At 55.4% G+C, this 13,258-nt stretch overlaps 1 protein-coding gene across 11 annotated transcripts in view; it reads left to right on the top strand.

The window, feature by feature from the left end:
• Positions 1–13,258, top strand: part of FARP2 (FERM, ARH/RhoGEF and pleckstrin domain protein 2) — a 91,677-nt gene that overhangs the window by 65,823 nt on the left and 12,596 nt on the right. For all 11 annotated transcript variants that reach the window (XR_010944107.1, XR_010944108.1, XR_010944106.1 and 8 more), the window contains 4 exons: positions 7,897–8,057; positions 11,940–12,029; positions 12,383–12,516; positions 12,865–12,946. Coding sequence is in view for 7 of the 11 variants with exons in the window: in XM_067739960.1 (XP_067596061.1) it covers positions 7,897–8,057; positions 11,940–12,029; positions 12,383–12,516; positions 12,865–12,946 (467 nt within the window). In the remaining 4 variants the exon portion in view is untranslated. The remainder of the gene's footprint in view (positions 1–7,896; positions 8,058–11,939; positions 12,030–12,382; positions 12,517–12,864; positions 12,947–13,258) is intronic.

Here is a 13,258-nt window from a genome sequence, read left to right as displayed (position 1 = left end):
GCCGGCGTCTGTGGAGAGACTGTGTGACCGTGACTGACGTCACTGGTGAGGATGGCACGTCTGGGACACTTTGTGTCACTGAAAAGACACACCGTGGGGGTGTGTGGCAAGGAGCTGATACAGACGCTGTCCATCCAACGCTTTTCCTGAATCTTAGTTGACATGACGGCTGCCTCTGTCCTTGGTCGGTTGTTGTCTCCTGACTGTGCCCCCCGACGCTCCGAACTAACAAGAGTGTCCTTTTGTCTTTAAAGCAGCCCGTCCTGGTGTCTGGGCAGAAAGTCTGAGCCAGCAGAGCAGCCGGGGCTGCAGGATGCGGGGCGGGGGGTGTGGGGGGGGGGGGTTGTGTGGTCGTCGTCACATGTCGAAGAATCTGAATAAGTCGTGTTCTCAGATGTCTTTTACTGGACCTTCCTGTTACAGGTTTTGTCTTGTTTTTTCAAAGAAACTTCTTTTTCTGGGGATAATTTTCTAGCTTTTGTTTAGACAGTTTTCAGGATATGCAGAAGCGGAAAGAGGCGTATCAGGAGTGAAGCCCAAGCCTGTTGGGCAGGGCTGTCCTGTGTCCCCCCCGCCACGTCCCCCCGGGTGTTGCCCCCCTCCTATAAAGCGGGCCTGACGCGCTGACGACCTTCCTCAGCGCTCATGTGTCTCTGAAACGTAAGGCGCCTCCTCACTGACCCCACACAGATGTCACCCCACAAGGTGGACGAAGTGCTGGCCGACGTCTGGTTTGCTCAAATTGGGATCCAGACCCGGTCCGCGTGCTGCTCAAGGTCGAGATAGCCCGTCTGTCTCCCCTTCCTCTTTCCCATTTGTGCCGGTGACTTGCAGGGAAGCCGAGCGGCCTGGGCTGTCGTCGGTCTGCCCCTCAGGCCCTGCAGCCCTGGAGGCTGGACCTGCAGCTGCATTGACTGCTGACCCCGACCCCTGACCCCCTCCCTGTTCCACGCATGGGCAGCGCGGCTCTAGAACGAGCCCAGCATCCCAGACGCTCTGTGGACACTGCTGGTGAAGGTGTGATTTTCAGATTCAGGGTTAGCTTTTTGGTCAGATTTGGAGAAATTTTGAACAACTTTCCTTTTCCAGAGTGTTCACGATATGTTTAATTTTACAGCTTTCCTTTTATATTGAAACCATTTCTTTAATATCAGTTGTGGCTTCTTTGGACTCTGCCCACAGCCCTTCTTCCCCTTCACTCGAGTGGGAGGAGCCCCCTCCCGGAGGGGACCCTTCGGCAACCGGGAAAATGAGCCTGAAAGATAGCTCCTACAGGTCCTGTCTTTCTGCTTGTAGCCCAGGCAGTGGCACTGTCGTGTTCTGTCTAGTAAGAGCTGGCTTACAGGAAACATTAAAATATCCAGCATGGTTCTGAGTGAGGCCAGCAGCCGGCCTTTGCTGGGTTTGCTGAAGGCCGTTCGTGGTGATCGCCTTTTATTTGAAAAACACGTTATGCAGTGGCATCACCTTGGAAGGGTGGCCCCGCAGACCCGGATTACAGGATGAATGTGCAGATTGGCGTGGGACCCACAGGCTTGGGAGCAGCCCTCCTCACGCCGGCCCACGGGGGAGCCCGGCACTGTCACCGCAGCCCAGAGGCGCTGCCCGCCGTCCCCGCCAAGTCCCCTGGAGTGACGCACTCCACTTACGTGGACTGTTTATGTTTACTAGCTGTCAAGTCTATGATTGTCTTTCCGTTTCCAGGGTCTAACGACAGCCTCACGTTAGGCAGGTTGACGGCACTAAAGCAGGAAGCGGCGTGTCCCGTGTGTGCCTTTTCACATCACACAGGAGCTCTCTCAGTGCGGGGTCAGAGCAGGACTCCTTTTTCCAGTTAACACGCGTTTTTAAAATGGTAGTAATGATGGAGGGATGGGCAATGAAAACCGCACAAAGAAGTTTAACGTGGAGAACTTTGATCATCCCCAAGGTCGCCACTTTGCAAAGTCCTTTAATTGCTCTGGTGCTGTGGGTGTGGTTCTCACCGCAGGCATCTTCTCACCTGCTGCCCTGGAGGGGTGGCTGAGCACCAGGCGTGCTGTGCTTCCGGTCCTGTGGCGCACACGGGCCACGCCCCTATGTGTGTGTGACAAGGGATGCCAGTTGTGCGTCTTCAGGGTGTGCTGTTCCCTCCCGGTTCAGGGAGCACCAGAAAGAAATCCATTCTTGGCACAGTACTTTGTAGGTGAAAATGTTAACGTTCTCTCAGGCACTTAAAGTTGGGCATTTCAGTGTCTGTTCTCAAGGCCACGGGTTCACTCGTGGGATTGCGCCCCGGCCCCTGTCCTGAAGTGACAGAGCTTGTCGCAGCTGGCCGGGGCGCGGGGGCCGCTGTGGGACTGTCTCTCCACGCAGTGCCCTGCCCGCCGTGACCCTGGATGCTGTCTTTTGCATGAACGTATCTATGTCCCCAGGAATGAGGAGAAAAGGGGGTGGCATTTCCCTGTAAACCTGAACTCGTTCATCCTTTAAAGACACATTGACGTTGCCTGGTTTGTGGTTCTTGAAAGTTTGTTTCCTGTTGAAATTGCCGTTTATAAATTTGCAGATATGTACTAATTCAGAACTCTTCGTTTACTCAATAAAATAAGGGAATATTTGCTATGGATTTTGATGGCTTTTTAAGCTTCCTTTCCCTCTACTTGCGTGCAGTTTTGATTTACACCCATGGAAGGTTATCTCATGTGTCAGGTGAACCCCGGAAACAGCCCTGTATCTTTTCACATCACCACCGACATCTGTCTTCATAGGCAGTTGGCCCCATGGAGCCCACAGGCTGTCTCATGCCGGCTGTGGGTGGCAACGCCCCTATGGAAGGCCAGTCGGGGAAGTGCCTTGCTTTTCTCAGCGGCCCCGCTCAGGCTCGTGGCCCCTGTGGTCAGTGTGCAGAGGGGGATGTAGGAGAGCCAGTGGTCTGCTGGCTCTGGGCCCGCATGAGCCTCCAAGGTGCCGGCTGAGAGCAACACTGTTGGCAGCTTTGGGGTTGAACTGCACGGTCCTTGGGCTTATAGTGCACAGAACACGTGCTGTTGGCTTCTTAACTCTGAAAATGAGACCGTTTTATTGCCTTTTCCCCGCAGTCAGCTAGACCCCACCTGATAAAATCCCTGGCCCGAAGTGCGGCAGCTGCTCAGATTCTGAACTGGCCTTTCCTCCTGGACCCTCTCTTGGCTGCCACGAGCTTCTGCTGCGTCCACGGAGCTGTCTGCCTCTTCAGCCCCTCTCAGGCCTCGGGGCTGCCCCACTCCTGCGCAGCGGCTGCAGCAAGCCGGCTGAGGACGGGGTGCTCGGGGCAGCGCAGGCCCCTCGGGGCGGGGGCCGGGCTCCCTCTGGGGTCTCGAGGCACCTGACGCCCAGTGGGATGGGGGCGGGAGGTGGCTGGCAGCGTCTAGAAAGGCTCCTGTTGGCATGAACTCCCTGGGGGACCCCCCCTTAGAGCAGAGGACAGTGGATCACTAGGGTCTCCATTTCTTCCCCCATCACACCGGCCCGTCCCTCACTGACGCCCCCACTGCCGTCACCCCCACGGGGATGAGGTGGCAACACCTCCGTGATGAACCCAGTGGATGCACAGGGTGACCAGTTAGGAGGGTAATAAAAGTTGTGTGGCCTTTACTTCCAAGAACGTTCACAGGCTGCACCTCCTTCCTAACGCACGTCACCTCCACACTTCCTAGTTTACTTGAATAGTTTGTTTCGGGGCCCTTGCCTCCGTCGCTCCAATAGTTCAGAAGATCCATAAGTCACAGCTTCTCAAACTTTAGACAAAATGTGTCATTTATTAGAACAAGGACGTGCACCCTGGACTACCTACACGTGTCAGCAGAGGAGACCCCACACCTGGCAGGCGCCATCCGGACAAGTGGCCCAGAGTGTGAATGAGTTGTAGGTTGGCACCCCCGTTTCTCTTAACAAGGAAAGAGTCTTGTTTGCTTAGAAGGAAACAGAAGAGAAGCCTCGGGAAAATGCCCCTGGGTGCGCCATGCGTGTAGACGTCACCCCCTGAGTCTCAGGTGACCACAGCCACTTGCAGACTGAGCCGTCACAGCCCTGGGAGGCAGGCGAACACACAGCAGGAGGAAGGGGTGAGCTGGGCCTCGGGCCCCTCGGAGTAGCCGCTTCTTTACCTCCTACTTTATTTTATGAACCATGTTTCCCATAAGAGACTCGTGACGTCCTAGTTCAGAAGTGGAGCCAGACGTGGTTTCCTGCGGCTCCTCAGGGTCACGCTTACCTGGGTGCTTTGGAAAAATCAGCTTTTCCCTTTTCTTATGGGATTAGTGATCACTGTTCCAGCCACAGAGGGAGCTTCTAGATCTTACACTCCCTCCATCATGTTAACCTTCAAACTTGACCTTGAACTTTCCAAACTGGAGCTGACTCTTGCTCCGCTATAAGGCAAAAAGTTTCAAAATTGTTTATTTTATTACAGAGTTTTGAAGAAGAGAATTTAAAGGTATGAAATAAAAGTAGCTGAGCTTCCTGTCTAAATGTGATGTTTCTCTTTCATCACCTGGTCAGACGATAAGGAGGTTACACAAAGCACAGTACTGCGCCTCTCAAAACGATGTCAAAAATTATCAGATGGATATTTAGAAATGTTTGGAAATAAAGAATGCCACAAAGAAAATCATCTCCCAGGGTGGCTCACTGCTGACTGACTGAAACGAAAGTTTTACCTTTGCAGTGTTTTTTTTTTTCAGTACGCGGGCCTCTCACCATTGTGGCCTTTCCCGTTGCGGAGCGCAGGCTCAGCGGCCATGGCTCACGGGCCCAGCCGCTCCGCGGCATGTGGGATCTTCCCGGACCGGGGCACGAACCCGTGTCCCCTGCATCGGCAGGCGGACTCTCAACCACTGCGCCACCAGGGAAGCCCTGCAGTGTTTTTTTTGAAGACGGTCAAACCTTGCACCTTTGAGAGCAGAGGCTGCCTGTGAACTCTGGGTGGACAGCAGAAACGGAGAGCTGTCCACCCATCCCAAAGCATTTCCTTTTGGAAGCATTTCCAAACCTGTCTCGTCTGCAAGGATTTGGTGGTTCTCGGTGCCACGGTGGGGCAGTAGCGCACCACCTACGTGTGAGCGGGTCCTGTGACTCAGAGCGACATTGACTCCTCCTGGCTGTTTGACAGTAGAGGACCTTGGACGCAGAGGTCTGGGTTTACAAACATTTAAGATTCTTCACCATGTCAGTTAAGGCTACACATACTCTGTGGCACCTAAAACTTGACGTTTAGCATCTTAAAAATGCTTACGCAATCTGCCTGTTGGTGTGCATTCTAATACAGGTCGTCCACGTGGACAGGGCTTTCTAAGGTCAGAGCCTGTCACGCCACCACACGGTCCAGAGCAGCCTTCACGCGCCCCGGCCGCTCCTGGAACTGGCCAGCAGAACCACGGCCCCACGGGTGTGCTCTGGGCGTGGGGCCCTCGCGTCACTGGCGTCACGACAGAGAGGCAGTGGCCCGCACGCTCCAGCAGCCTCGTTTACTGCCACTTGCTTGAAAGCAGCTCCTTGCAGATTTATTCGCTTCGTCTCGTAGCGTCTGTGTTGACAGAGTTTGATGTAGGTACGATGTATTACGTTTTGCTGCGGCTGACAGATTTAATAAAAACAAATGCTTAATGTCTGTTTGTGGTGCTTCTTAATCGAGTCACTAAATTGTGAGTTGACAATTTTTGTGAAATAGTAAGTACAGTTGTCCCTTAGTATTCACGGGGGATTGGCTCCAGGACCCCACAAATAGCAGAACCCCTGACGGGAAAGTCTCTATGTGAGATGGCGTCGTATTTGCATACAACCCACCCACGTGCTCCCGGATACTGTAAATCATCTCTACATTAGGTACAACACCTAATCCAGTGTAAATGCTCTGTGAATAGTTGTAAATGCAACGTAAGATGCTGTGTAAACAGTTGCCAGAGCGGCAAATTCAAGTCTTGCTTTTGGGACCTTTCTGGAACGTTCCCCCCCCCCCGATATATTCCGTCCTCATTGAGTCTTCAAATGTGGAACCTGCAGATGTGAGGGCAGCCTTGTCTACAATGATAATATCAAATGATGGCTTTTAACCTTCCTAGAGTCAAAGCAGTTTATTCCAGACGAGCTGTTTGTCCCGAGGCGGTCACTTGCTGGGCTTTGGTCTCCCGTTCGTCGGCCCATTTGTCGGCCCCCGAGCCCACCCTGGCCTTGTCACAGGAGGCTTCAGAGCTAACACCACCTCCTCACCTGTCACCTTCTGCTATGTAAAAATAAAGTCAGGTTTTGCAAGAACTCTGTGGTAAACTGTGCACTAGTAGCTTTCTGTCGGGCGGGAGGGCTGTGCGGGGCGGGAAGACGCAAGGGTCACCCCATGGACTTGTTCTCAGAACCAACGAGGGTGAGCGTCTTGGTTCTCACACCTTGAGCAACACGCCTGGAAGAATAAGTAGCTTATTAGTAGCTTCTACATCTTTTCTGAATTTTCACTGTGTGAAGGTGTCTCATTATGCAATTCCGGGCTACTTAGGGACACAACGGGCCTTGGAGTGTGATCCTGAACAGCTCAGCCGGAAACGAGCCTCTTCTGCAGTCAAAGGAGCCATGCCTCTGGCACAGCCCAGAGCCCTTGCTCGGTTTGGTCCCGGAGAAGTGACAGTGCAGGCCTGTCGGGGGAGGGGACGTAGGCAAGGCACGCTCTTTTAAGGTGGCTTAGCTTATTTTAAATGTGTAATAAAAGCAGATTTTAATAAAACTGGTTCCGATAATTTCACGTCCTTACGTTGTCCAGGTTTTCTAATGTCAGTGAACGTTTCTCTGTGTCTTAAATCTGTGTGGTTGTGAGAATCCCAGAGGAGAGCTCTGCTATCCGGCATTGGTAGCCCATCCCCAGAAGCCCTGAGTGGGGTCCCGGCTTCCCAGAGCTCTGAACTTGTCAATGTGAAAATAAGGGCTCCCTCCCGCCGTCAGGCCACGGTGGAGGGCTGCAGGAGCTTCTGCGTGGCAGCCCGGCCAGCAGGAAGCTCTCTGCACCAGCCTGCCTCCTACACACTTCATGCTTTAGGCTGAATAAACTAAGTTTTGGGTCTATAAACTGGTCACCGTGGATAACTGCATTTGGTCCCCAATCACAGTGTGAAAGGATCTCGTTTTGAAACCCGTTGTGTTACTTCTAGCGTTTTGTAAAGCGACTTAATAATCATACTTAGAGATGATGGTAGTTTGGGTGTTAAAACGCCGCACATTTATAAGCTCAAGGTGAATGTCTGTCTTAAATTGCTTTTGAACAGTTAAACGTCTCCTCTAAAACTCTGCTTTAAGGTGACTTTCAAACGTGGCATTTAATAGTTACTAATCTCTCATAGAAAAACATTAGAAATAAACCTTTGAGGATTTTTTTAAATAGAAAAGAGAATTTCTTGATCACAAAATGTTGGATGAAATAGAACGAGGCCAGAATTTTGGCTTCAGTCTGGTCAAAAGCAAACATCATTTTCAGAAGGGGAAAAAGTTAAGTATTAGTTACTTTTGTGGTATGATTCTAGAAATCAGAATAAAATCCTTGCTAACGAACAATTCAGGGAAGTAGAAAACAGTATGACGAGTGTGATCCAGTGTTTTAAGTGAATGGTTAATGAGTTTGGCCTTAGAATACACGTTCTTTTCCAGATAAGTCAGCGTCAGTTTGGCCTCTTACGTGCGCTCCCTCCTCCCCGTTGGCTCTATTGTGCCTGCGTCTTCCCCGGGAACCAGAGCCCTGGAGGTTCTCTGGGGAAGCGGGCTCTCACTTGTCACCGGTTCTCACCGTTGCTTTATGTCACACTGAGGCCTGCGTGTCTCCGGAAGGGCCTGGTGGCAGGTGCTGTCCCTCGGGTCTGCCCTTCTTCATCTCTCGCTCCATCGCCCGTTCACTTCCAGGCCTTTCCGTGGAGAGTCCTCAGCTTCCCTCCACCCGGAAGACCCCACCGAGCCTGAGCCCACTGGGCCCAGCTGAGCAGGGCTCCTCTCCCCTGCTGAGCCCCGTCCTCAGCGACGCTGGCGGAGCCGGGACGGACGACCAGGAGGAGCTGAGACACAAGGTGGGCGCCCCCGGGGGGCTTGCTGCTGGGGGCCTGGGCAGCAGGGGCTGGGGGTTCCCCAGTCCTGAGACCCTCCCACCACCTCTGGGGCGCTCGGGGTCCCTCTGCGCCAAGACGGGCCTCCTCATTCCTTTCACGTTCCTGGCGCCCGTAGGTTCCAAGTGCGGGGCTGTGGATCCCGGGGACCTGGGGTCTCAGCCTCCCCGCTTTGCTGGGAGGAGGCCTGGGGGTCAGGCGAGGCCGTGGGGCTGAGGGCTGAGGCGTTCTGGAGGTGCGTCCCAGGGGCTGGGCGTGTGGACTTGCGGGGGAAGAGTGAGGTCGGTAGGCAGAGCGCCACGGACCAGGCAGAGAAATGTGCCTGCTCGCTAGTGAGGCCACAGCCTGAAGCATCGCCAGCGAGGCCCTGGCCCCCATATGCACGCTGGGAGACCCCCAGGTTTCCTGATGACTCCCCTGGCAGGTCCTGGAAGCCTTGGGCTCCCGCGTCGGCATCTGACTGCCCGGCTGGGGGGGGGGGTGCGGGGGGGCTGCCCAACCCTCCCTCGGAGCCCGTGTGCCAGCTTCCTGGGATCCCTCCTCCTTCCTGTGTCTCCCACTTACTGTGCTGTTTTTCCTTTTTAATAGAAATTGGTGGGGACGCACAGTATTGGGAAGGCCTGAAAGGGAAGGTGGGGTTGCTCCCCTGCCTGTGTGTGGGCACCAGGCTCGGGGCTCTGTGGGGACAAAGCAGGGCCTCTCGCTCTGCCCTGACCTGGGGCCTGCGGGCAGGTCTGCTTGCTGGTATGGCTGGCAGAGCAGCAGCTGTTTTGCTGTCTCTCCACTGAGTTTCCTGAGAGGTGCTCTTTGCTCTGGAAATCGGGTTGGCCCTGGCTACCCAGGCTGGCCACCCACGAGCTGCTGCTGACCTCTCTACTGCTGGCATCCCCTTGGCACCTGCAGTATTACTGTGACCTCAGCAGTGATACTGCCGTGGTTGTTTCTGAGCGTCTGTCTGGGCACCTTCACCCGCCACGGGAAGAGGAGCTGGTCTCGGGCCTCAGTGGGGACCCAGGCAGGAAATGCTCACCGGCAGCGTGCGTGCGACGTGTCCGCGATCCAGAGCAGAGCCAGGACGCTTGGCCACAGGGAGATCCAGGCAGGGAGGGCCGAAGCCTCCCAGACCAGGACCGTGGGCCTCCTGGGGCAGCTCTGGCCCCAGAGAGCTCACTGAGCACACAAGCTCAGTGATTTTTCAGTGGATTTGAAGCAGTCATTTTTTAATAGCACAAAGCCCAGAAAGAAAGAATTGACGAGCATGAAGTTTAGAAAGGCGGCCTGCAGGTGTCCGGGGCAGGACACCAGGAGATGCCATGGTACTGTGTGGCTGCCAGTGTTGTGGGAAAAGCTGGCGTGAGAAGCAGCCCACGGACGCGCCACACACAAGTCCCAGAGGGAGGACAGCAGGACAGGCTGTGAAGGGTCAGGTGGAACCTCCTGGTGTCCCCGCGGCTGAGGGGGCGGCTGCCGTAGCAGTGGCCTCCGGGACACACAGGAGGAGCGGCCTCTGCTGCCGCGACCTCCCTAAACTCCCCAGGGCCCCGGGGAGAAGTCTCAGACCCCACGGTGCAAACCCGGCCCCACCTTCCTCCCCGAACGGGTCACCTGCAGACTCGGACCCTCGCCCTGCCGCACTCCTTCCCTCGGCCGACTCGCCACCTCCCCCCACCCAGACCCTGACCATCAGGGTTAGCACCCCTCAGCCTGGCTCTCCCTTCCCTGCGCCTCCTGACCAGCCCCGGCCCCCAGACACATCCTGAGCCCCGCGCACCCCGATGTGCTCAGATAGGCCCCAAACACCCTGCCTTCCCACCCCGCTGGTGACCACTTGGCTCACCTTGTAGCCCCCCATCCTTGACCTCTGGGCTGGCCCCCACCGCCCAGCCTCCCGGCCCCGCCCTCTCTAGGAGGCAGCCGTCTGTCCTGCCAGCCTCCACCCCACCTGCTCCCTTGGTCCTTCTGTGCGCTTTGCTGCCCAGCTGGGTCACTTCCCCGGTAGCTGGAGTTGCTTCCTGCCTGGGAAGCTGTCAGCTCGAGGGCAGGGACCTCTGTTCCTGGGCACGTCCCAGGTGCCTGTTGGCACGGCTGCAGACGTGGGAGGGTCGGCCCTAAATCCTCCATCTGGGGGAAGAGCAGCGGGGCGAGCGTGCGGGGGCGGAGCAGGACCAGGTGTCCGCCAGGTAGGAGAGGGTGGAGGAGAGGCCATGCACCGACCTTGACCGAGGCGGAGGCAGCTCTCTGAGGTGTGCTCAGAGTGGGGTGGGGCCCTGCAGGGATAAGACACAGCCCCCAGCCCAGGTGGGCACGAGGCCTGTGCTTCGCTGGGAGCGCTGTGCTGCCCTTCCCGCTCCTGAGGGTCCTGTCACCGCTGACTTGCCTGTGGCCCCTGCAGATGGTCAGCGGCCCTGTCGCAGGTTTAAGAGCCCCGGGGCTGGGCCACGTCAGGCAGCCTCCGGCTCTAACCGCCGGCACAGATAAAACGTACATCGCTTGGCAATTTTAATGACTTTTGTGTGAGTTAGGCTTAACTGTTGCTAATCACATACATTCATGCATGGGCAGACCTCGTATTATTGCGCTCCGCAGGTACTGCTTTTTTTTTTTTCCTACAAATGGAAGGTTTGTGGTGACCCTGTGTCAAGTCTGCCAGCACCATTTTTCCAATAGTATTTGCTCACTTTGTGTCTCTGTGTCACATTTTGATAATTCTCACAATACCTCAAACTTTTCCATTATTATTATGATTGTTGTGGTATCTGTGGTCAGTGAGCTTTGATGTTACTACTGCCACTCACTGAGGGCCCAGATGATGGTTAGTATTTTTAGCAGTTAAGTAGTTTTGTTTGTTTGTTTTGCTTTTTTTTGGCTGCATTGAGTCTTCGTTGCTGCCCATGGGCTTTCTCTAGTTGTGGGGAGGAGGGGCTCCTCTTTGTTTGGGTGCGTGGGCTTCTCATCGCGGTGGCTTCTCTTGTTGCGGAGCATGGATTCTAGGCACGCAGGCTTCAGTAGTCGTGGCTCGGAGGCTCTAGAGTGCAGGCTCAGTAGTCGTGGCTCGTGGGCTCTAGAGCGCAGGCTCAGTAGTTGTGACGCACGGGCTTTGTTGCTCTGCGGCATGTGGGATCTTCCTGGACCAGGGCTCGAACCCGTGTCTCCTGCATTGGCAGGCAGATTCTTAACCACTCTGCCACCAGGGAAGTCCCAATTAAGTAATTTTTAATTAAGGTATGTACATTGTTTTTTTAGACATAATGTGGGAATTCCCTGGCGGTCCAGTGGTTAGGACTTGGTGCTTTCACTGCCATGGCCCCAGGTTCAGTCCCTGGTCAGGGAACTAGAATCCCTCAAGCTGTGCAGCATGGCCAAAAAAAAAGGGAAAGACACAAGGCTGTTGTACCCTTAATAGACTACAGTATGGGGGAAATGTAATTTTATATGCACTGGGAAACCAGAAAAATTCATGTGACTCACTTCGTTGCAATATTTGCTTTATTGCGGTGGTCTGGAACCCAACCCGCTATCTCTCTGAGGTGTGCCTGTATCTGTGTGTTAAGCAGCTACAGTCCTGTGAGTGATATCTGAACAGTAATTTCATCACAAAATGAGTAATTAGCTTCACTATATGTTGCTGTTTAAACAGCAATTCTTTTCTCAAAAAAGAATAATATAAAATGAGAAGAACATCTGGGGGCGATACAGCGGGGCTTATATCTTTACTTAGAAGTGACGCTCTCAGGAAGTGCACGTGAAGATCACGTGACAGCGTTAACTTGAGCAGAAGAGCTGGCGCGCCAGGACCGTCGGCGACGTGGCCGGCTGACACGCTCACGCTGTCTGCACTTCTTGCAGTGTGCGCCCGCGGACGAGGCCTACTTCATAGCAAAGGAGATTCTTGCTACAGAGCGAACATACCTGAAGGATTTAGAAGTTATTACCGTGGTATGAAACCTAAGTCCCTTGTTGCTTTGATTTTCTTAATACTTCTTAAATCTGGGCCAGAGACACAGGATCCCCCCCACCGAGACCTGCGTGTGTGTGTGTGTGTGTACATGTTCTGTTAAATACGCCTGCCTTAAAACATGTCTACGTCAGGTCAGAATAGTGGGTCCGATTTTCTGTGAACCTGGGAATATATCCCTTCGAAGCTTTTCACCCAGAATTGCTCTCTTCTGTTGTGCAAACTGGCTGGTCAGCCGCGGCGCTGATTTGAGCTGGCCTCGTGGGGGCTCCGGGGCCGGTGCCGTGTGTCGTCAGGGGCCAGGTCCCTGGGTCACCCTGAGCTCTCCCGGCAGTGGTTCCGGAGCGCTGTGGTCAAGGCGGACGCCATGCCTGCGGACCTGATGACCCTGCTCTTCTCCAACATCGACCCCATCTATGAGTTCCACAGCGGCTTCCTGCGCGAGGTGGAGCAGAGGCTGGCGCTCTGGTAACGGCCGCAGGCTGCCCCATCCCGTGCGCGGGAGCTTCCCAGCGTCCTAGCTAGTTCGCGAGGGCCGCTATTGCACGAGACGGCGTTAGTCCATAGGGAACGTCACTTGCATTCACCCTGTTCCAGAGGAGAGGGCAGAGGCAGGTTACAAGGAGACCCCTTTTCGCCCGGTCACCACCATTTGGAGGGTGGCTGAGATGTGACAACTGCCTCTGTCAAGTACGGCCTCGCCCTCAGAGGTGCTTGCTGAGCCTGGGACCCCCCATGGCACTGGCAGCAAGCGAAGCGTATCTCACACGCTGTCGCGAGGTTTTGACCGTGTGTGTCTGTCCGTCTCCACTCCAGGGAGGGGTCTTCCAGTGCCCAGGCCACAGGCGACCACCGACGCATCGGGGACGTCCTGCTCAGCAACATGCTTCAGCTAAAGGTAGCGCGGGTGTGCGCGCGGCTCTCGGCCTAGCAGCTGGCCGTGTGGGCGCCCGCCTCCCCGTCAGGACAGTGTTCCCCTGAGAGTGGTGCACGAGTCAGGGCAGCTTTCCCCTCAGGCAGCGCGGCGTCCCGACAGGACGGCGTCCGGGTCAGCGCGCGCTCCGCTCCCAGCGCTATCGCCGCTCGGGACACGCCCCCTCGGGGCAGGTCCTCAGAGAGCCGCCTCCCGCGCAGCGCAGCGCTGGCCGGCACTCTCGTCCCGACACGCTCTCCTCGGGACAAAGCGCGCTCCCGCGGGGCCGCGTCCCGC

The sequence above is a fragment of the Pseudorca crassidens genome, chromosome 6 (assembly GCF_039906515.1).
Source record: "Pseudorca crassidens isolate mPseCra1 chromosome 6, mPseCra1.hap1, whole genome shotgun sequence".
NCBI lineage: Eukaryota > Metazoa > Chordata > Mammalia > Artiodactyla > Delphinidae > Pseudorca > Pseudorca crassidens.
This window is presented reverse-complemented; position numbering and strand designations above follow the sequence as displayed.